The 25,424-nt window shown below is 36.3% G+C and overlaps 1 protein-coding gene across 2 annotated transcripts in view; it reads right to left on the bottom strand.

Moving 5' to 3' along the window:
- Positions 1–7,689: 7,689 nt before the first annotated feature.
- Positions 7,690–25,424, bottom strand: part of LOC144232689 (mitochondrial adenyl nucleotide antiporter SLC25A24-like) — a 44,506-nt gene continuing 26,771 nt past the window's right edge. For both annotated transcript variants that reach the window (XM_077765529.1, XM_077765528.1), the window contains exons 5-10: positions 20,789–20,947; positions 18,003–18,155; positions 15,519–15,626; positions 12,736–12,903; positions 9,311–9,461; positions 7,690–8,037 (exon numbers count right to left, since the gene is read on the bottom strand). In XM_077765529.1, the coding sequence (XP_077621655.1) occupies positions 7,862–8,037; positions 9,311–9,461; positions 12,736–12,903; positions 15,519–15,626; positions 18,003–18,155; positions 20,789–20,947 (915 nt within the window). In that variant the 3' untranslated portion in view covers positions 7,690–7,861. The remainder of the gene's footprint in view (positions 8,038–9,310; positions 9,462–12,735; positions 12,904–15,518; positions 15,627–18,002; positions 18,156–20,788; positions 20,948–25,424) is intronic.

Raw genomic sequence — 25,424 nt, forward strand, 5'->3', positions numbered from 1 at the left:
CCCCCACCAGCTGCCACTGTTCATTTAATTTAGCTCTTATTTTAAAATCTCAATGACAAAGAAAATCATCTAAATGTTCATTTGGATATATTTTGTCTTACTTAGAGTTCTGGGTTCCACTGGAATTTTTTTTTTTTCCTCTTCTTCAAGGTAGATCATGCCTACTGACCTGTCATTAGCTCTTTCTTCAGTCATCTTGAATTTGCTGTTAACTACATCCGGTTCATTTTTCTTCCAGATGTTTTTCAGTGCTATAATTTCCATTCAGTTCTTTCACGGTTTTCATTTCTCTGCCAAAATTCCCCATCTTTGACCCATCCTTAAGTCCTTTAACTTAATTATAGTACCTGTCCTCTGCTAATTCCAACACTTAGTTGTCTGTGAGTCTGCTTTCTATACGGAGGTTTTCCTCTTATGAGGGATCCTTTCCTGCTTCTTTACCTATAGGTTTTTTGTTTTGTTTTTTGGTGTACCGATCATTACTGATAATACGTTGATGCAATTCTGGATTTTGCTATGTCTGCTAAAAAATGTTGAATTTTGTTCTGATAAGGATTTAAAATTATTGGCAGATAACCTTGATCCTGTCCATGGGGCTATTGTTTAGGTTTTGTTAGGGAAGGTTTATTTTAGCCCTTAGTGCTGAGTCCTAGATTTACTTTTAAGCTCTTTGGGGGTTTTGATGTGAAGTCCAAGTAGTTTACCCAAACCCTGTCAGCTTGGCAAGATTTTAATTTCAAACTCCTAGACTTTCTTCGAAATTTATAGATTTCCAGACTGGAAATGTTATAAACAAAAATTTGTCTTGGAACAAACGATAAGCTGCATAGCCTCATTCTGCCTCATACAGTGTTGTTCTAAGAGGCTGAGATAGGCCCCTGGACCTATGGAAGGTCATTATACTATTGTAGAAATTTGAATTATTGGGTCAATAACCTTGGATAAACTACTTACCTCTCTGAGTCTGTCTCATCTGTAAAACAGTGGTGACCTGTATTTTATAGAAATCTTAAGAGAATTAAATAAGACAAAGTATATTTAAAAAATACCTAGTGGGGCTGCAATAAATTGCAATTACCTCATAGTTTACAAAGAAGCAAAAATTAAAAAATCAGGTTTACTCTATTTAGAGTCAAAACTTAGTTATTTGTGATAAGTGAGCTCAGACTAACAATTGATTTCTTTCAGTCTTTGGGACATTTTAGGGCCTCTATCCAAACTAACTGTTATCTTGGTACATGAGAGGAAGCAACAGAGAAACAGGGCCCCTAAGCCCATGACTTAGACCTCAGCTGGAAAGAACCTTACAGTAGCTGAAAGACACAAAGGTCAGGCTTGAATACTCTGCCAGCAGAGTAGTCCTACTGAGGCTGGGACCTTCAGAGTGCTCCAACTCCAGTACAGTTGTCCCCACTTAAAAAATACGGAAACTGAGACTCCAAGATTAACTATCTGCAAATTTCGAAGACAATGAATGCTAAAGACAGAACTGTAGGTCTTTCTGAATCAAAGTACTCTTACTCTCTACCTTACCACAAACACACTATTTACCCTAAACATTATAATATTCTTATACAAAGCTTGTGGCTTTCACAATACTTTCATACCCATCATCTCATTTGAGCTTCATAATAGCAGGCAATGGCCACAAAGGAAAAGGATATGAGACCTTGGGTCTAGACTGGGTGAAGGGCTAAAACTGTGACTTGTGCATAAAACTGTAAACTTCACAGGGCTATATGTGCAGATGCAGAGCCAGACTCAATGTATAGCTATATCTCTGAGATAAAATCAGAAGTTTAAGAGGAGGAAGAAAGGCTATCAGATTTTCTACAAGCACAGTAGGCCCCAGGCAGTTAGCTGAAGCACAGGACTGGTCTCTTCCTAGGTGCCAGAGCCGAGGGGAGCTACATAGGCAGACTGCTCCCTCAGGTTGCACCACTCCCATGGTGGTACATGGTGGACAGCTGTCAGTTTAGAGAACTACTGTGTAAATGCTAAGACTTCTGTTGCCCTTTAGACACCTGGCTTACCATAGTACCTGGCACATACGTGCTGAACTATAAACTGAACGTGAGCCCTGGTGGGACACTGGTGTTATCGGGGAGAATATTTTGAGTTTCTCTGCTAGTCTGGACTCCTTTTGCGTGGGGCACGGTGAGACCACTTATACAGGGCCTATGATCACTTGATAACATGTAAGGCGGGACTAGAACAAGGCAGAGATGGACACGCTACAAACAGCTTCAGGGAAAGTTCACTACTCCAGTTCTATCAGTCCACTATGATCATCCTTAAGGACACCCATTCCCTGATGAAAAATGGAGGTGAAGAAGTGTGCATTGATTAGTGGATTAATTAGTTCCCTATATAACTAAAACGCTTTATTCAAGATTTTTTCTACACACCTGCAACAAATTAACTAATATCTGAAAATGGATCATTGAGAAAATTATACCCTAACCTAGAAATGAGAGGAATAAAAATAGTCTGTTTCCAGAAATACTATGAACCCTGAGAACCCACAGATGCTTTTTGTTTTTTGCAAGGATTATAACTACCCGTCAGCATGTTATGATCAACATGCTGGGATTTTCTCAACTGTTCTCTCCAAAGTGAATAGATTAATAAACTGGGTTTTTTTAATGCGCAGTCTGGGCAGTGAGAATATCCAGAAGTTCTGTGTGGCTTCAGGAACACAGGCTTTGCATGCAGCTAGAGGAATGAGTGCTCTGCAAGAGGACTCTGGAGATCTGAGGGCTTAATGTTTTGCTCCAGTGGACTGCAACTAAATTTCTAAAAGGCCTCTGCAATTGCTGGAGAGTCCTTTACCTTTCTGAGTAAAGTCCAGAGATTTCTTGGGGTCAAAAATTCAATAGGCACTTAATCCCAAGTGTCTCCAGATCATCACTTCTGCTGTGGTCCTTTTTTATTTTTAATTCATCTTACTAAGTGTTTCCTATAACCCACTCTAACCAATCCAAAAATCTTAGTTATATGGCGTAACATGCTACTAACCCTCCAGAGACTATGAATTTCACTAGTTTGTATCACAGTTCTGCAAGGTAACCCACGGGGGTGGGGGGTGATCTTTAAGCTCTAATGATATCTGAAAAACTGTGCAGAGGGTGCTTCAGTGTTAAATTGAACTTCTGACACCATAGATCTTATAATACTGTCCAGTTATTTTCTTCTGTGGCATTCAGACAGGATCTCTGGTGTTTCTTCAAGATTAACTCCAACTCCCGGGGCGCCTGGGTGGCTCAGTCAGCATAAAAACAGACACATAGCAAGAATAGATTAGAGAGCCCAGAAATAAATCCATGCATATATGGTCAATTAACATACAACATAGGAGCCAACAAAATACAACAAGGAAAGGACACACTCTTCAATAAATTGTGCTAGAAAAACTGGACAGCTATATTCAAAAGAGTAAAACTGGACCACTACCTTATACCATACACAAAAATTAAATCAAACTGGATTGAAGCCTTGAATATAAGACCAGAAACTATAAAACAGAAGGAGTAAGCTCCTTGAAAGAGGTCTTGGTGATTATTTTTTTAAATCTGACAGCAAAAGCAAAAGCAACAAAAGCAAAAACAAATAAGATTATATCAAACCAAAGTTTCTACACAGACATGTGAAAAAATGCTCAACATTACTCATCATCAGGAAAATGCAAAGCAAAACTACAATGAGATATCACTTTGCACCTGTCAGAATCACTAAAATCAACAGCGAAAGAAACAATACAAGGTGTTGACGAGGATAAGGAGAAGGGGAAACCTTCTTGCACTGTTGGTGGAAATGCAAACAGGTATAACCATTGTGGAAAACAGCATAGAGGTTCCTCAAAAACTTAAAAATAGGACTACCCTACAATCCAGCAGTTGCACTATCAGGTATTTACCCAAAAACTACAAAAATACTAATTCAAAGCGATATATACACCCTGATGTTTATAGCAGCATTATCTACAATAGCCAAAGTATGGAAACAGCCCAAATGTCCAATGATGGATGAATGGATAAAGATGTGGGTGTATATATATAATGCAGCTGTAAAGAATGATAAAATCCTGTCATTTGCAACAACATGGATGGAGATGGAGAGTATAATGGTAAGTGAAGTAAGTCAGAGACAAATACCATATGATTTCACTCATATGTGAAATTTAAGAAATAAAAGAACTGAGTAAAGGGGAAGGAGAGAGAGAGGAGAGACAAACCAAGAAACAGATTCTTTTTTAAAAAAAATTTTTAATGTTTTTATTTATTTCTGAGAGAGANAAGAGAGAGAGGAGAGACAAACCAAGAAACAGATTCTTTTTTTAAAAAAATTTTTAATGTTTTATTTATTTCTGAGAGAGAGAGAGAGAGAGACAGCGTGAGCAGGGGAGGGTCAGAGAGAGAGGGAGACACAGAATCTGAAGCAGGCTCCAGGCTCTGAGCTGTCAGCACAGAGCCTGACGCGGGGCTTGACCCCACAAGCCGTGAGATCATGACCTGAGCCAAAGTCGGACACTCAACTGACTAAGCCACCCAGGCACCCCGCAAGAAACAGATTCTTAACTATAGACAAAAAACTGATGGTTACCAGAAGGGAGGTGGGTGGGAGGATAGGTGAAATAGGTGATGGGGATTATGGATTGTGATGAACACCAGGCGTTGCCTGTAAGTGCTGAAACACTAAATTGTACATCTGATATGGGAGGGAGGGGGAAAGAGACAGGGAAACAAACCATGAAAGACTCTTAAAGTTAGAGAACAAACTGAGGGTTGATGGAGGAAAGTGTGTTGGAGATGAGCTAGATGGGTGATGGGTACAAAGGAAGGCAGTTGTTATGATGAGCACTGGATGTTGTATGTAAGTGATGAATCAATGAATTTTACTCCTGAAACCAATACTGCACTGTATGTTAACTAACTAGAATTTAAATAAAATTTTGAAAAAAGGAAATAAATAAATAAAATAAATTGTACATCTGAAACTAGTATTACACTGTATGTTAACTAATTGGAATTTAAATAAAAACTTTAAAAAATTTTTAAGTTTCTTCACAGCAAAGGAAATCATCAACAAAAAGAAAAGGTGACTTATTTAATATGGAAAAATAATTGTAAACTATATACCTGATACTGGGTTAATATCCAAAATATATAAAGAAACCATACAACTCAACAGCAAAAAAATTTTTTTAAAGTCCAATTAAAAAAGGTGCAGAAGATCTGAATAGACATTTTTCCAAAGAAGACATGTAGATGTCCACTAAGTATGTGAAAGACACTCAACATCATTAATCGTCAGGAAAATGTAAATCAAAACCACAATGAGATACCACTTCACACCTGTCAGAATGGCTAACATCAAAAAGATAAGAAATAGCAAGTTTTCTTGAGGTTTAAAGAAAAGGGAACTATATGCACTGTTAGTGGGACTGTAAGTTGGTGTAACCTCTATGAAAAGTTCCTCAAAAAATTAAAAGTAGAACTACCCCATATAATCTAGCAATTCCACTTCTGGGTATTTATCCAAAGAAAACAAAAACACTAAATCAAAAAGACATATACTCCCCATGTTTACTGTAGCCTTATTTACAATATCCAAGATACGGAAAAAACCTAAGTGTATGGAAACAACAATAATCAGTGCATGAATGGATAAAGAAATTGTGGTGTATATATACAATGGGATATTATTCAGCTGTAAAAGAGAATGAAATCTGGCTATGACAACACGGATGGACCTTGAGGGCATTATGCTAAGTGAAATAAGTAAGACAAAGACAAATACTGTATGATCTCTCTTATATGTGGAATCTAAACACACACACACAAGCTTATAGATACAGAAAATAGATTACTGGTTGCAAGAGGCAGGGTCTAGGGGGTGGGCGAAAGGGATGAACTGGTTTTTTCTATTTACATAAGTTGAAAAAAAATTTTTTTAAATAATAATCTCAGCTTCCTGTTAGAATTAAACAAGACAACCTTTAAAAGTTACCTGAAATAATTCCTGGTACATAGCAGGAACTTGATAAAATAAATTGCATTTTGACTTCTGATACAATAATTGGACCTACCTACTCTGAAGAAAAGCCATTACTCAGAAGCCAGCATTTATTAATTATGGCTATGGAAATAATTTCCTAATTGGTTTCACTGGCTTTATTATCTCTTCTTTCAATGGTTTCTTCTGTTATCAAAGTTACCTTCTTACACCAGAGCATGTCAGCATCACATATAATTCAAAGCTCTCCATGACCTGTCATCGACCTACAGCAGTAGCCTTATATTTCACTGTATCTTCCTATACACCACACATTTCCAAATGACCAGGCTACTTGTGATTTCCCAAATGCTCCACAAACCCTCTCCGCCCACCCCACCATCATTTCCAGGTTATTACTCAAGCTATCTTATCGATTTGGAATGTTTTGTAAAAGTCTAGTCATACAATTGTCACCATTACTTGTTGCTTACACACCCACTCCTGGACTTCACATGAGATTTGCCTTCCACCCCTCTGGTGATCTGTGGCTTTAGTTTAGCTAAAGTTTCACAATCCTCTCCTCTTTCTCACTCCTCAACCACTCTTCCTTGTACACAAGCTTCTACCTCTTCCCACCTTAACTGGGATAGGTCTGAGTAAAACATTCCTCTCTTTTTTTTTTTATTCCACATCAATCTTCTCATGACTTATTTGGTTTCCCAGGTACCCTGATACCAGCAGACTGTGCCCTGAAAAAGGGATGAAAGTATTCTGGTCAATGGAAAGTATTAAGTCCACCATACACTAATACTTTTGCATTGTGATACCTCTCAATCTCATGAGTAATTTTAATTAATCACCAAGAAACTGATCATCTTGAGGAAATTAATAAAGTCAGATTTTGGGATCAGCAAGGCCAGGTCTCCAAGCCTGGACTTCAGTCAGTCTAGAGAGGCAGTTCTTCATGTGAAGCTTGCTGTGGCCAACCAGCCCCTTGCTGTCACCTTGCCTCACTCTCATTCAATTCCAGCAGGGAACAGGATTCCTTGTTCCGTAAAAGTAGGGAGAAGTATTTAGGATTTCCCAAGATTGACTCAATCAACTCACAAGCTAAAATAAGAATTGCTTCAACAAGTATGAAATAATGGACTTAATCTTTAAAATTCTTCCTCTCAAATGATTTTCAACCAGAAGGTAAAAAGAAAGTTTGTCCAATGCCAACCTGTTCTCAATACTGACCTCCTTATAACAGTTAAAAATATCAAGAATAAAAATGAACCAAGACTGTTTATATTTACAAATAAAATAGCTGGAGAAGTAAAAAGTATATTGTCGTGTTATTATTATTCCATCTACCATCTGATAGAAGGAACTATGAAGGAATTAGAAAACCAATGTTCCATTTTGGCTTAAAAAAGAGAAATAAACCATGATCATTTGCTGTAACATCAATTCTAAATGCAGTGATTTTTCTTATAGTATATTAAATATTTTCAAGCTCAGCTTTTCAAACAATTGTTTAAATAGAAAAAAGTTAACACAAACTGCTACAATGGACCAAATGTTTTATAATGCTACCCTGGTATGTATATCCAAACTCAATAAAAATAAGTTTAAAGTTAGGATTCAAGGGAGAGTAGTGAAAAACATAAATAGATTTCTGTAGATATTGCGGATTTAAAATTACTAAGGAACTTTACCAAAATGATTTAATTTCTAAATTTTGTAATAGATAAAGAAAAAATGTTTTAACAATTATTTGGTATGTCTTTCATTTTAGAAAAAGACAGATTTCTCTTTACGACCCAGGTATTATCTTACAATTAAGTGATCTGGGTAATGACAACAATTTGATATTTCACTTTTACGTTAATCCCATATGTTGTCTTGTTTTTTCATAAGCTGCACAGCTGATGATTACTGCAGGAAGCACCTTTATGATGTTTGGGGTGAGACCCCTGAAAAATCCCCTTTTTCCTTCATTGTTATATATCTCTTGAATGAGGTGAATCATAGAAGTCGTCCCTTTTTCCTCCAGTACTATAAAATGAAAAAAAATTAGTGTGATTCAATATTTAATCTTTAAACATTAAGATAGTCCAATGATTAATGAGAATTTACAGAAGCTAAAATCACTTTAGACTATACCTCTCTCCCTACCTATAGAATAGTCTTGTGCTATCCAGTACAGTAGCCACCAGACACATGTGTCTATTTAAATTTAAATTAATTAAAATTAAGTAAAACTAATGTTCATAGCAGCACCCTCAACAATAGCCAAAACATGGAAAGAGCCTAAGTGTCCATCAACGGACGAATGGATCAAGNGTAAATAACTGGGAAAAAAATTAAGTAAAACTAAAAATTCAGTTTCTTCACTGCATTAACAACATTTCAAGTGTCTGACTAGTGGCTACCATACTGGACAACACAGAGATAAAATATTTCTATCATTGCAGAAAGTTCTTTGGGACAGCACTTGAAAGTCCTATAAAAGGGACCTCAAAGAACCATCTGGAATTGAGTATGACACAAATAGTTTGATAGGGCAATGGGTGGGTGATGGGATGGATAGACAGATTCCCAACCTGGATTGCCATCTAAATTAAATCCAAAAATCTTACCAAAAAGAGGAGAAAACAAATGTAAAAGAATATCACTTGCCCCATGACTCCTTAGATAATTTACTTAGGAAAAAAATAAAAGAATTAGGTAAGGTTTCTTTTTCTCCTTGTAAAGTGATAACGGTATCTTCTTAAAATCTAAATTGCTAACATTTCATTTGAGACGGGAAAACCCTGATAACCTCCCTTCCTCTTAATCTCTCCTTGGTAAGGGGATTGCAACATAAATTCATTTCCACAAACATATTAAGGTCCTGATGCAGAACAGAACAATGACAGCAGAACTAGGGGAGGAGTGCATGTTTGCACTGAGTAACTGTTGACTTAATTTGAAGAAAAACTCTTTTCTATTGTTCGGCATGGTACTTTCTAATTATAAACTCCTTAAAGCGATCATCAGTAACTGAAAGAAATGTGGGAAGTCCCAAACCAAACTGTGGAGAAGAAATAAAATTGACAAAAGTCTCTATAATAAAAGAATAAATTCAAGATATGTGCCTTAAGAATCAAAGAAGCTGCTTTTGATTTATCAATTCTACAGTTTTTCTTTTTATGTAAATCATTAATTTCCACTTATTTAAAACAACCTAGTTATTTTAAACTGTTTTTAACTTAGTTTTTGTTAGTACTTCATTCAAGTTATCTTAAATCACTTTTTAACTTATTACTTCATTGAAAAAAAAACTCACCTTGAGCCTGCATGCGAGTTCTGATTAGGTTCAGAGGGAAGCTGGCTATCTGACCACAAGTGTGAGACAGTGCACTACATCCCAGTAAAATTATCATCCCTGGGTCTACAGAATTTGTTGCATAATGTTCTAGCCAATAATTCTTCAAAAGCTGACAGAGAAGAGAGTGGTAAATATCCTTTAACCATTATGCAAGTCTAAGTAGAAAAAAGTTTGCTGCTCTCTCAATTTCAATAAAAATACTGGGTAGCTTCTCTTCTACAATATTTATGTTCATTTATTTATTTTGAGAGAGAGAGAGAGCATGCGTGGGAGGGGCTGAAAAAAGAGGGTGAGAGAGAGAATTCCAAGCAGGCTACAAACTATCAGCACAGAGCCCCTTGCAGCTCAAATTCACAAAACATGAGATCATGACCTGAGCCAAAATCAAGAGTTGGACGCTTAACCAACTGAGCCACTCAGAACCCCCTTGAGTAGCTTCTTTTTTTGCTTTTGTTTTATTTTTTTGAGGAATCAAGTACATATTTTTTAAATTAAAATTTTTTTTATTCCAGTATAGTTAACATACAATGCTATTTAGTTTCAGGTGTACAATATGGTGATTCAACAATTCTATACCTTACTCAGAGCTCATCAAGGTAAATGTACTCTCTCTCTCTCTCTCTCTTTTTTTTTTTTTTGAGCGAATGAGAGCATGAGCCAGGGAGAGGGCACTGGGGGAGAGAGAGAGAGAGAGAGAGACTGGGAGAGAACTTAAGCAGGCTCCACGCTCAGGGCGTAACCTGATGCGGGACTTGATCCCACAACCCTGGGATCATGACCTTGGATGACATCAAGAGTCAGCCACTCAACCAACTGAGCCACCCAGGCACCCTAAGATAAGTGTAGTCTTAGTCCTCTTCACCTATTTAACCCATCCCCATACCTAATTCCCTTCTTGTAACCATCAGTTTGTTCTCTATAGTTTAGTTTGTTCCTTGATTTGTCTCTCTCTTTTTTTTCCCCCTTTGTTGAAACAAGCACTATACATATTTTAACTGGTCCAAGCTGAGGCAGAATGGATATATCTGAAATATATATTTCTGGCTTTTATTCTAGAGTATTCCTCTTTGGCTTTGGGCAAATAATAATTCAACCTTCTTACTGTTTATCTAAATCTCCAACTAGATATTCACATTCATTAAGATTCAAGTACATTTATTAAGTGCTTGCTAGCTCTTGTGCATTTTCACATACATTACATCATTTAATCCTCACAATGAGCCTGTGAGATAGATATCATCATTCCCATTTCTGAAGATGAGAAGAAAGATTCATAGAGGCAACTTGCCTAAGGCTTCACAGATAAGAAGTGTAACTAAAATCCAGGACTCCTAATACCAATTCAAGTGCTCTCCAAGTTTTATCTACATCAGTATGGTAATTTCCTTAAACTTTCCAAGTACTTCCCCAGTTGAGAAACCTTCAGTAGGTCCCGTCACGACACATTAAAATTAATAAGAAAAGTGTCCTTCATCTTTTTCTATAATCCAGTCTTAGTTCTTGATTTGAGATTTTCACTTAAACCCTTCAGAAACTTGACACGTCAATACTGTCATCTCCATTTTATAAATTGTATAAATGAAGAAGTAATTCAGAGAAACTAAGTTATCAAGTCACAACACTGATAAACGAGAGTCAACCTTAATCACTTGGTTTTAGTAACTGTTCTTTCCAAAGTCTTTACAAAAGATTGTTCCTACTCCTTGTATAGAGGAGGCTATCCCTACTTTCCCATCAGGGACAGGAAACACAGATATTTCAAATGTATTCACACAACCTCAGTTTGAGTTTTCCTATGTTCTGTGTCTCTCTCCGTGTGTTTTTGTTTGTTTTGTTTTGTCTAATTGCTTTGTCTATAGTGACATTCAAAGACCCAAGCAAAATTCTGAAGATTCTCAGTTTGAGTTTTCCTATGTTCTGTGTCTCTCTCCGTGTGTTTTTGTTTTGTTTCTGTTTGTTTTGTTTTGTCTAATTGCTTTGGTCTGTAATGACACTCAAAGACCCAAGCAAAATTCTGACGATTCTCAGAGGGATTAACAGAATAATGTGGAGAAGACTGCATAATCCACTCTAGGTTAACAAAACCACATTTTCTGAACTTTTAAGATTCACCTTTCCAATTTGCTTTTCCTTGAATAAAAGTGGCTAGAAGAAATTATTTTAAAATAGTGAGTTTTAAATATCACTAAATACTTTTAAAACTGTTAATTTATTACACAGCTTTACCATTATACTCAGGCAACTATTATGAAATGTATAATTTAATGCTTTTGAAAAAAGTATATTTCAAAATGTCTTTACTCAGAGTATTTATTAGTCATGCAACTAAAAAGAGAAATATGCAATGCCAATCTGGTAAGAAAGCAAAGGACACTGAACTGTAAAAATAAAAGAATGGAGGCAGACCAACATAAACAGGAGCAAAAAAGTTATTTAATAAGATCACAGACACTAGAAAACAAAAGAAATACATGCTATCATATTCAATACTTTAAACTTCTATAAAAGATATGTACATTTTTAAGCGCTAAACAAAACTGGCTCTCTTTTGTATGATGGTGGTATGATTTGCCAAACATACCACTGGGCCTGTGGCTAGAGGGCTGTCCTTCCTGCACTGATAGTGAATTGCAGTTCTACTAGTCACATACTCTCACCTGGTTCTTATGACCAGATGGTATATATTGTTAAGACAAGTCTACCTAAAACACATGTATGGTCATAAAAATGAAATGACTGGTTAGAGGGGGAATAACCTGGAATCCTGCCTAATCAACAAGCACTATACCATTAGGATATTTGCCCTGTCTCCATGCTGTCTCTCCCCGTCTCCTCACCACCACCCCTCAGAGTCCCCAATTACTCCTTCCTTAAATTCTCATTTTCACAACTGGGCAGTAACATCTCAGCTTTCTCAATTTTAACCATGCATCAGATTTTTCTAGAGAGTAAAAAACCTAAACCCTAGGACTCCCTCTAGAATAAATAGAATATCTAAATACCTAAACCTAGGATACCCCCAGATAAATCAGAGTATCTTAGATGTAGCCCAAGAATCTTATTTTTTAAAGATCTACATACAGGTGATTCTGATATGCATCTAGAGTTGAGAACCACTATTTTATTGGCATTTAGGTCTATAATTATAATCACTAAAACCTAATTAACAAAGAAATGTCAAACAAAAGTTATCATTAGAATACAAGACAACTAACATCTAAAATCACTAACTGGAAAGCAAGTCCAATAAAATCATTCAACCAAACTTCTATCAGAAGCTATTTCATGTAAAGTCAATTATAATCTGATTTTTAGAATGAAGACTATTATTATACCAAATTTTCAAATCTAACATAGTGTCATATTAGTGAAAATAAACTCACCTCATAAACAGCCAAATCTATGCCTGCATAAGGTAGAATGCCTAGGAAGTTAGGAATATAACCTTTGAAAAAGGTTCTAACCCCTTCTTGTTTCAGAAGCTTTTTGCCACAATCAATAATCCCTGAATACTGTCCAGTTTTACCAAGAATCAGTCTGGTCTTTAGAACCTAAATGTGAAGAATGTTATAAAAATATATTGATCAGATTCACTCAACTCATCTAGAAATTCAGTAAAACTGTATTATATTACAATGTTTACAGTCATAGAAATAAAAAAAAAGGAAGCAATCTTAAATAATGATTTTAAACTTCTCCCTAATTGACTATTTTAATTTTTTTAAGGTTTATTTATTTTTGATACAGAGAGACAGAGAGAATGCATAAGTGGGGAAAGTGCAGAGAGAGAGGGAGACAGAATCCCAAGCAGGATCTATGCTGTGGGGCTTGAACTCATGAGTCATGAGATCATAACCTGAGCCGAAACCAAGAGTTGGACACTTAACAAACTGAGCCACCCAGGTGCCCCGACTATATTTTTTAATATTTATTTATTTATTTGAGAGAGGCAGGGCAGGGCAGAGAGAGGGGGAGAGACAGAATCTGAGAATCCCAAGCAGGCCCCACTCTGTCTGCAGTGTCAGCTCAGAGCCTGATGCGGGGCTCGATTTCGCAAACCATGAGATCATGACCTAAGCTGAAATAAAGAGTCAGATGCTTAACGGACTAAGCTACCCAGCCACCCCTTCCCTAAGTGACTTTTAATTATAAACTGCTGACACAGTACAGAATTTTAAAAAATTATTTAAATAGGAAAATACAATTAATCACTGTGGTTTTGATGAATAACATCTGTTCAAACTCCTTTAATGTGCTGTAAGGTAACATTTTCTAAAACAAACTCATTTGAGATAACATTATTGCTTCAAAATAGAGCAACTATAGCCAAATTCCAAGTTTAAAAAAAGTAAATGATCCTGTTAAAGTGAAGAACCAATATGGAAAAAAAAATATTTTGTATATACTTAAAATACATACTCTAAGAACTCTTGTAACAGTGAAGTGGATTAACTATAATTATTAGATATGACAGACTCACTTGGTGCTCATAAAGTAGCAACATAACAAGACCTATGAGGGCAATAATAGGCTTCAGTCATCTGTCTGTGATCAACATTCTTATGCAGTTCTCCCAAAAGAAAACTCCCGTTTTCTTAAATTCCATTAATTTAATCTAAGGGAGCTCTATGTATACTTAGAGAAATGGCTCTCCAAAACAGCCAAGCCAAAAAAAGCATAAACTTTTTCTTGACTTGGCAAATTGTGTTATCTTGATGGAGCTGCCTCTGAGCTATCAGTTGGAAGGCTTTGTTTAAAGAACTTCTCTACAGGACCCAAACTTTGGATAATCCCATTCATAAAGCTCTCTGCCCTCCCCAAGGTAATGAACTCACTCCCTTCTTACCCAAGTAAATCTTTTCTGTCTGCTTCATTGGCAGGTTTTTTTCCCACTCACTCCCTAAATTAAGGTCTTCTCCAAAGTTTTCTTCTCGGTGTTAAAAAAAATTTTTTAAAGCACCACACACTACTTTTTCCTAAGTAATCTCATGGTTTTAACTAGCACTTCTTTGCAGATGACACATCAAGACTTGAAATCTCTCAAGTCTCAGTATCACATTTGCAACTGCCTGCTGAAAATCATAACCTGGTTGTCCAATGACAACCCAAATTAAATCATGCAAACCTGAACTCATCATCTCTCACAGTCTGGGCCACTTCCACCACTCCCCAACTCCATTAGAGGTGTAACTCAGATGTAACTCACCTAAACACTTAGGCACAGAACCCAGACAGAGCTTCACCTTCTTCCTCTCCCTCTCTCCTTTCTGTTGCATCTCAGGCTGTCAGTTCTTGCGACAGCCCTAACAGGGGTCAGTTTCCTCCAGTTAATGTCATACTCCAAGCCTTTACCATCACTCCCTGAATGATGGCAGTATCTTGTATACAGTCATCTCACGTCTCCCTCACTGTAGAAAACTTTACCAAGACTGTATTTCAGCTTCCAAAGTCTTTACTGGCTTCTTATTTTTTAAGAAATTAAAATTATAGTTTCTTACATTGCATTCAAGAGCCTTTAGGATCTGGCCCTAACCCGTTATTCATGATATTATCCAGTGTCCAGTCCAAACCTAAATATCTGCTCTTTTGCCTCCATTCCCTTGCTCACGTCATTGTTTCCACCTAAAATGCTCTTCCTCATTATCTCTGAATGCCCAAATCTAAGCCAAACTCACATATTCTATTCATATCTTTCATGAAATCACTAGCTGGAAATCATTTCTCCCCCCTAAATTTCCATAGTACTTCATATTGATCTCTCTTCTAGAATTTATGTTTTTTCTTTTGGATCATTATTATTGATGTACATTTTTATCTCCTCTTCTAGACTGTAGGTTCCATCACCAAAATGACTGACTTGTCTCTGGATCTAGAAAAATACCTAAAACTTATTGACTGTGCAATACAGATTTGACTTGACTATTGATTCAGTGATTCAATCAATCAATCAATCAATGAAATTTTTTAACTTCTTTATACATCTACAATACTACCTTGATCCTAAATAAACAAAAGAAAATATTTACTAGGTCCAACTAACACTAGTATTTAAATCCTGTAGCTATAAAGCTGTTTATTGTACAAAATCACTGATCTAGGGTGTGTTTATTTTAAAAGTTATAATTTGTACTGAAAACATTACTTACAATTTTATAACAATACATACCTCCATGGGGTAAATACAGGTCTGGGCAGTTGCACCAGCCAACGAGCCAGATACAAATCTCTCAATAATTCCTATTTTCGCACCATCAAAACTAAGCCATTTTTTATACTGTATAAATAAAAGTATTGAAATATATAATATTACCAAAATGAAATATATCGTTTATAAGTTTATAATGTTAATTAAATAATAAAAAGGATTGTGGAGGTGGCTGCCTCTGATTCATTGCCTTAGAAACTTTGTTCTTTGGAGGTTTTGGTTTTTTTTTCTTATTTTTTTCCTTCCAAGATTTTATTTAAATTCAAGCTAGCTAACATATGGTGTGGTATTAGTTTCAAGTGTAGAATTTGGAGATTCACCCTGTCTTAGATACTTTTTTTAATGTTTATTTATTTTTGAGAGAGAGGAAGACAGAGTACATGTAGGGGAGGGGCAGAGAGAGAGGGTGACACTGAATCCGAAGCAGGTTCCAGGCTCTGAGCCATCAGCACAGAGCCCGATGTGGGGCTCGAACCCACGAACCATGAGATCATGACCTGAGCCAAAGTCGGACGCTTAACCAACTGAGCCACCTAGGAGCCCCATGTCTTAGATACTTTGAAGGAAGAGAATGTCAAGGTTAGGTCAGCTAATTATCACCTTAAATCATATTATGTACACTATAAGGCCTTCATATAAGCATTTAAAGAAATCCTCATAGACGTCTAAAAATCAGGCCCAGGATATAAATGTAAAGGTAACAGAGTTTTTAAGGAAACCATGTAGAGCCTCAAAAGGTCTCCTATGGTAAAGTGAAGACTCTCGCTGGGAAGAAATAGGACCTGACACATGGGATGGGGACATTTGGATGTATATGCCTAGAAAGTGGAGTCTCTTAGCACCCTCCAATTTGACAAAAAGTTATCCCCTTCCCACTGCTAGAGCAGAGCAGCTTCTCTTTGCCCAGTGGCCATGTAAAGGCCTCAAAAAGGCAGATGCCTTACAAGAGGATGTTTGCTCTTCCCACAGTCTGTCCCAGCCACCACCACCTCTTACTGCCTCCCAACCAGTAACTTACATGGGGTCAGTCCTCAAATAGCCCAAGGACCCGGCTACTATGGACTGGAAGGAACCAGAGGAACAGTGTGAGAGTGGTTTACAAGAGTACTGATGGTGAGGATACGAGAGGTGAAATGTAATGCTGGATACGGAAGATTTTATTGATGTAGAACACTCTCCCATGACACAAAACTCCTAAAGCCTGTCCTAATATGCTACTGGGACTGCTCCTTAAAGCTTGGACACAACTGTAGCTGATAGTAAATGAGGTGGAGATGCCAAAGTCTTTGACAGATTGTTGAGGAAGAGACTCGTAGACTCAGGAAGGTGGAAATATTACAATGAATTTTATCATGACTGGAGAACCTACCAATAGACTATTTCTAAAATAAGGGAGTCCCTGTTGAAAGACCCAAAGATGACTGTCTCAGAGCTGACAGCAGGGACTAGAGCTGCCATAGACTTCTCTGACAGAACCACAGAAAGTAAACTGAAAACCTTCGGGAAAGGATTCACCTTTCTAGATGTCATTAAGGGCTTTCATGATTCATGGGAAGAGGTGAAAATATCAACACTAACAGGCATTTGGAAGAAGAGGTTCCAGACTTCGGTGGAGGAAGTAACTGCAGGTGTGGTAGAAACAGCAAGAGAACCAGAATTAGAGGTGGAACCCGAAGATGGGACTGAATTACTGCAATTTCATTATAAAACGTTCACAGATAAAGTTTCTTCTGATAGAAGAACAAAAAAGTGGGGTTTTTTTTCTTTTTCAGAAGGAATCTACTCCTGGTGAAGACGCTGTGGAGTCTGTTAAGATGACAAAAAAGGATTTAGACTATTATATAAAGTTAGTTGATGAAGCAGTGGTAGGTTTGACAGGATTGACCCCAAGTTCATAAAAACTCTACTGTGGGTAAAATACTAACAAACAGAATCACATGCTACAGAGAAAATGTTTGTGAAAGGAAGAGTTCATCAATGAGGCAAACTTCACTGTTGTCTTATTTCAAGAAATTGCCACAGCCACCCCCCCCTTCAGCAACCACCACCCTGATCAGTCAGCAGCCATACCCATGGAAGCAAGACCCTCCATTTGCAAAAAGATCAGAACTCACTAAAGGTTCAGATGATGCTTATAACGTACTTTTACTTAGAGTGCATACATAGGTTTTTCTTTCAGATATAATGCTGTCGCACACTAAACAGACTACAGAATAGTGTAAACATAACTTTTACATGAACTGGGAAACCAAAAATGGATGTGACTCACTTTATTGAGGTGGTCCAGAACCAAACCCACAAGATCTTCAAGGCATGCCTGTACTTACGCAATGATATCTATTGCTTGTGCACATTCCAGTTTTCTCTCCCATGAAAGTCTAAATTTTTAAATTAAATTTAAAATCTGATCTTTATCATAAAATTTTACTGGCAGTAACATTTTACCTGTTCATAGGCCCCAATCTTGAGTGCTGTCTCAGGCGCAATTTTAAAAACATTTACGCCATTACCCCGCCAAAGAGAACGAATTCCTCCTTCTTTTACCATCTGCTCAAACCCACCAATCAATCTCAATCTCCTTGACTTTAAACTATGAACCTAGAAATGAACAGGAAATTTATTTTTTAATTTATTTTGCTGGTAATATGACATTGATGTTATTATTGCTAATAAAATAATGATATATAAATATAAATATCTATGGTCTTCAACACCATTTTCTTTGGAAACATATAAAATTGATATATTAATTTTTTGTTTTCCCAAATACATACTTTAATCCCATATATCAAAGAAAAGAACTTAAAGGAAACAGGAATGACTTACCAGAAAATATTTGCACACATAAAATGTGTTGCTGCTAATATATTACAAGATTATTAAAAAGTACACTGAAATATGCACTGAAAAAGGAACGGATGAGAATATGTCAAACTTTCAAAAGTGGATACTTCTGGGTAGCGAAGTGTTGTGGGTTCAACTGCATCCCCCTAAAATTTATACGTTCAAGTCCCAATGCTCATTACCTCAGAATGTGACCTTATTTGAAGATAGGATCTTTATAGAGATAATCAAATTGAAGTAAGGTCTTAAAGTGAGCTCTAAAATCTAATATGATTAGTATCCTTATAAAAAGAGGAAATTTGGACACAGAAACATGTAGAGAGGGAAGACAATGTGAAGAGACACAGAGAAAAGACAGTCATCTCCAAGCCAAGGAGAGAGGCCTGGAACAGATCCTTTCCTCAGTGCCTTCAGAAGGAACTAACCATGCCAACACCTTGATGTCAGATTTCTAGCCTCCGAAACTGTGAGACAATAAAATTCTGTTGTGTAAGCCAGTCTGTGATATCCTGTTACAGCATTACTGAAAACTAATACACTAGAATTACAGGTCATTTTAATGTCTTTCTTTATACTTTTCTGTATTTTCTCATTTTCCTAATGTTTTATTTTATAATAAGAAAAATGTTATTTTTAAGAAGGTGAAAACTAAAACATTGGTAAAATACCCTCCTGGCTATAAGAGAATAATAAAGGGAGAGCAAGGCGAAATGGGCATTCCCATCTCCGATGGGAAGAAGTCTGGAAAAGAATTTAACACTATGCATGTGCACCTACACCAGCTTTTTAATGTTCACATCATTACTTAATTTCTAGGAACTCTTTCTAATCTTAAATACTATAAAAAAGATTCATAAACAGTTATTTTCATCATTATGAACTATTATGAATTATAATTTTTAAAGAGGTTTAAAGACCTACATGTCCAAGAATAGGAAAAAAAAAAACTAAAATAATAAGGCACATCTACTTGAAATAATACAGTCATTAAAACCTGTATTTGAGGAATACACAAACATTTGAAATATCTGAAGAGTATCTGAAATAACATGAAAACATGTTCATCTTATCCTGTTCATCACAAAGACAAAAAACAGTATATAAACTATTCATAAAGTGAGCACTTCTCCTGAGTAATGGGCATTCCAGATATAGATGCAGGAGAGCTGGAGAAGGAAAGTGCAAATCTGTTCAGGGTAGCGTTGTGGACACAGATCAGAGTGTTCCCAACTTGGTTATTGTAGAAAAGTGGGAGGATATTTCTAGGCTGATACCACTGTGCCTCATCACCTAGCACACATAAGAGCTAGCAGGATCTGTAAACTTTTCAATCTCTCTGCAGAAGATCATGTCCACCAATATGTTGTCAGAAAGCCCCTAGACAAAGAGGGCACAAAACTCAGGACCCAAATCCCCAAGATTCAGCATCTAACTGCTCCATGTGATGGTTCTGAAGAGATAGCATAAAAATCAGAAAAATAGAAAAATAACGAAGAGGCCATAGTATATTCTAAACTTTTGGCCAAGAGAAGGAAGGAAGCCAAAGGAAAAGCAGTAACAGACTGTCAGGAGATGGAGGCTATCCCCTCTGAGAGTTCCCACCTCTACATCTGAGTCTGTCAGAAGTAAGATTTTCTAAGAGCAACAAATAAATAAGATCAGACATGAACAAAAAAAAAACCGTTCATAATACATTACCAAATGTCACCAATGTTACCAAAAAACACAAAAGACAATACAACATCCAGTATATAAGTTTAATTATAAATTTAAACTCACTAGATTGTGAACTATTAATTTTTGTATCCTTGCAAAGAAAGTATTCGGCAAATGTTAAATTTGAATTATGACAATTAACAGACTAAACTATGCACCATTTTAAAACTACCATTGACAATCCCATTACTCAGTAAAATAAAAATAATTTGTGAAGTATCATCCAGTAGTAAACTTTAAGTAACTTATTTTTCAATTCTCAGAAATATGCTTAATACTTAAATAGTAGAATTCCCAGAAATATGCTTAATACTTAAATAGTAGAATACAACCATGCTATTATGCAGATGCCAGGGTCTAGAGATAACTAATAAATAAGACTAGTGGTGTCCTAATACTATTTTCATAGATTTAGTTATATTTCTGGGAAAAAAAACTTCTAACAGAGTGTTATATTATTATTTCCAATAAAAATTAATTTAAGTAGCACACAAGCATCTTTAAGAAAATTAGGAAATCTTTTAATATTGAAATAAGAAAATTTACATTTTCAGAAAGATGTAAAACTTTAATGAGAAATAGTATGAGATGTGTCAAAACATTTCTTTTTGAAAATTATGGAGGGCTTTTCAAGTCATGTTAATGCTTAAGGGGTAAAGAGTGCAATCTACCTGCATCATGACTTTCAAGCGGTCCAAAGGTGCCGTGCACGTTCTTGCGACTGCTCCAGCTACACCTGCTGCCACCAGACGCCTCCACCAATCTCCAGAATGCTTATCATGCTCAGTAAATTCATCTGGAATAGATATACTCTCCCCTATGTCAACTATCTGATACGATATAAAAATGAATTACACAGTAAGGAGAAGTATAAACACTTGATAAATTAAAAAGATAACTTTTTACAAAGACCAAAATCCCAAAGACTTTTTTTCATATCTCACCTCCATTAATGAAGACTACAATTTTCTCAGGACTTGTACTAGACCAAATGATTTTTAATAATACATTCACATACAGGTTTAAAATCTGTAAAATCAATTCCCATTAGAGTTATTATTTTCTTTTATTTTTTTAATGTTTGTTTATTTTTGAAAGAGAGAGCGTGAGCAAGGGAGGGGCAGAGAGAAAGGAAGACACAGAATCTGAAGCAGGCTCCAGGCTCCGAGCTCTCAGCACAGAGCCTGATGCGGGGCTCGAACTCATGAACTGTGAAGTCATGACCCAAGCCAAAGTTGGATGCTTAACCAACTGAGCCACCCAGGTGCCCCTAGAGTTATTAATTTTAAATTATAAAATGATTTAGATTAATCTCGTCCATGAAAAAGGTACATACTCAGTGCAGTTATCATGTCCTAGTCACACACCACAGTGCTTGCCACGCAACAGTTCTCTAACACTTAGCACAATCTTAATTAGTTCATTTCTATCTATTGCTTGCTTCCTCCTTTAAAAGTAACCCTGATAAGAGCTGCAAACTCGTCTTTCTTGTGCACTGTTGTCAACCTTGCACCTTGGTCTGTGGAGATAAGTGTGCTCAGTAAACAGGTGTTGAATTAATAAATTAGCATGCCAAGTGCTGGGCTGTGTATTCATGATATTATGATGTAGAAGTTAGTTTCTTCCCTCTGGGAGTTTGTAGTATAATGAGAAAGATAGGAAAAGAAACAAGCAATTATAATATAGAAGAATAAGTGCAATAACTCAACATGTTAAAGACCATATTAACAATCTCACAACTAACATACTCAATGGCTAAAGGTTGAAAGTTTTTCCTTGAAGATCAGGAACAAGACAATGTGATCATTCTTCTCACCAATCCTATTCAACATAATACTGAAAGTCCTAGCCACAGCAGTTGAGCAAAAAAGAGAAATAAAAGGCATCCAAATCAGAAAAAAAGAAGTAAAATTGTCTTTGTATATATAGAAAATCCCAGTCTCCACAAAAAAAACCCTGTTAGAGCTAATCAATGAAATCAGTAAGTTACAAGATATAAAATCAATATATAAAAATCAGTTGCATTTCTATACACTAACAACAAAATATCTGAAAAAGAAATATAGAAGACAAACTCATTTATAATAGCATCAAAAACAATAAAATACTTAGGAATAAATTTAACCAAGGAGGTAAGCAACCTGCAAACTGAAGACTCAATGACACTGATGAAATAAATTGAATATGACATAAATATATGGAAAGATATACCATACTCATGGACTGGAAGAACTGATATTGTTAAATGTCTATATACCCAAAACCATCTATAGATTCAATGCAATCCCTATCAAAATTGCAATTGCATTCTTCACAGAATAGGGAAAAAAAATCCTAGAATACATATGGAAACACAAATTCCAAATAGCCAAAGCAATCCTGAAAGAGAACAAAGCATCATACTCCTTGATTTCAAGCAATACTACAAAGCTATCATAATGAAAATATATGATACTGGCAGAAAAAGAGGCACATAAGCTAATAGAACAGAACTGAGAACCCAGAAATAAACCCTCACATACAAATTCATATGACAAAGGAGCCAAGAATATTCAATGGGAAAGGGATAGCCTCTTCAAAGAATGGTGCTGGGAAACCTGGATAATCACATGCAGCAGAATGAAATTGGACCCCTACCTTACACCACTCAGAAAAATAAACTCAAAATGGATTAAAAACTTAAAATAAGACCTGAAACTGTAAAACTCCTTAAAGAAAACAAGGAAAACTCTCCTTGACATGGGTCTTGGCAATGACCTTTTGGATATGACACCAAGAGCATAAGTAATAAAAGCAAAAATTAATTAGTGGGTCTACATCAAACTTAAAAGCTTCTACACAGTAAAAGAAACAATCATATATCTGATTTGAGGTTAATAACCAAAATACATAAGGGACTTATACAACTCAATAACAAACACTCTAATGAAGAAAAATGGGCAAAAGAACAAAACAGACATTTCTTTAAAAAAAAAACATATAAATAGCCAGTGTGTACATGAAAAGATGGTCCACATTAGGGACACACAAATCAAAATCACAATATCACCTAACACTTGTTAAAATGGCTACTACATACAAAACAACAGACAACACGTGTCGGTGAGGATGTAGACAAAAGAGAACCCTTTCTGCACTGTTGGTGGGAATTTAACTGGTACAGCCACTATGGAAATCAGTATGAGGCTCCTCGAAATATTAAAACAGAACTGTCATATGATCCAGAAATTTGACTTCTTGATATAAAGCCAAAGAAAATGAAATCAGGATCTCAAAAAGATACCTGTACCTCCATGTTCACTGAAGCACTACTCACAATAGCCAAGTTATGGAAACAACCTAAGTGTACCTACAGATGAATGGATAAAGGCGATGTGGTGCGCGCGCATGCGCGTGCGCGCGCGTGTGCGTGCGCGTGCGCGCGCACGCACACACACACACACACACTGGATTATTATTCAGAAAGAAGCAAATCCTGCTATTTGCAACGATATAGACGGACTTCGAGGGGATTATGCTAAGTGAAATAAGTCAGACAGAGAAAGGCAAGTATTGTATGGACTCATATATGGAATCTAAAAAAGCCAGATTCATAGAAACAGACAGTAGAATGGTGGTTGCTAAGGGCTGGGGAATTAGGGGAATGAGAAGATGTTGGTCAAAGGACAAAGTTACGAAGTGACTAAATCTGGGGATCTAATGTACAGCATGGTGCTTATAGTTAATTCTGTATTATATACTTGCAAGTTGCTATGAGTGTTCTCACCACAAAAAAGAAATGATAATTATGTGAGGTAATAGAGGTGCTAACTAACCCTACTGTGCCAGTCATTTTATAATACATAAGTGTATCAAATACCATGTTGTACACCCCAACTTTCACACTGTCATGTCAATTATATCTCAACAAATCTTGAGAAAAGAGATAAGGATAGAAGTAGATAAGTCCTAGAACAGAACAAGTGAATCTCTAGTATTTCTATGAGGAGATGTTTAAAATTCACTAAGAATCAAAGAAATGCACATTAAAAGAAGATACCACTTTATACCCAACAGAGTGGAAAGTATTAGAAAACTGGACAATACCAAGCAATATGTAGAGAAACAGAAACCTTCATGCACTGCTGGTGGGAATGTAACCTACCATAGCATTCATATTCTGGGAAATAACAGGGCTATACTTTTTAAATTTTTTTTAATGTTTACTCATTTTTTGAGAGACAGAGTGTGAGTGGGGGAAGGGCATAAAGAGATGGAGACAGAGAATCTGAAACAGGCTCCAGGCTCTGAGCTGTCAGCACAGAGCCTAATACAGAGCTCAAACCCATGAACTGCAAGATCATGACCTGAGCGGAAGTCAGTCACTTAACCAACTGAGCCACCCGGGTGCCCCATAACATGGCTATATTTTATAAAATTAAAAGTGGATAACCTACTGAAATTTGCAAATGCATATTCCTTTTGACTCAGAAATCCAGGTGAAATTCCCAAAGATACAAAAGAGAAAAGCATTTTTTTTGAAGTTGGAGAAAATTTAGATGTCTCCTACTAGGGAAGTTGGTAAAGATGTGTTAAATGTATACTATGTAGTAGTTAGAAACAACAAACTAGATGAGTGCATAAAAACAAGGACAGACCTTAAAATCATAATATTAAGTGAACAAAGCAAGAAATCAGCTGTGGCCTTTAGCAGAATACTATCTATGTAAATTCAAAGCACACACTTGAAATACTACATGATTCCTAAGAAAATATACATATCCAAGACACAGATGGAATATATTAGAATAAGTGCCTATCATAATAAGTAACATTTAGTCTTCCCCTATGTTGTCTATGGAGAAGAGGATGCAAATAGTATACCATGAATAAGTGATTAACTTAACCCTCTGCATCAGAGGTCTAAAAAAGGAAAAAAAATATTTTCAATATTGAAACCTCATGTGTTCCTCATAACTGAGTCAAGTATTTATATAAAAAGAATAGGTAGGGGGTGCCTGGGTGGTTCAGTTGGTTGAGGGTCCAACTTCGGCTCAGGTCATGATCTTGTGGTCCGTGAGTTCAAGCCCCACATCCAGTTCTGGGCTGATAGCTCAGAGCCTGGAGCCAGCTTCAGATTCTGTGTCTCCCTCTCTCTCTGCCCCTTCCCCTCTCACACTCCTTCTCTCTCTCTCTCTCTCTCTCTTTCAAAAATAAACATTTAAAAATTTTCTTAAAGAATATGTAGATTATACAGTTGGTGCTTTCTGATTCTGAAATTTTGCATTTTAATGTTTGACTTTGCATTTCCTATAATAGAAAAATAAC

This window comes from Crocuta crocuta, unplaced genomic scaffold, assembly GCF_008692635.1.
Source record: "Crocuta crocuta isolate KB4526 unplaced genomic scaffold, BGI_CrCroc_1.0 scaffold274, whole genome shotgun sequence".
NCBI lineage: Eukaryota > Metazoa > Chordata > Mammalia > Carnivora > Hyaenidae > Crocuta > Crocuta crocuta.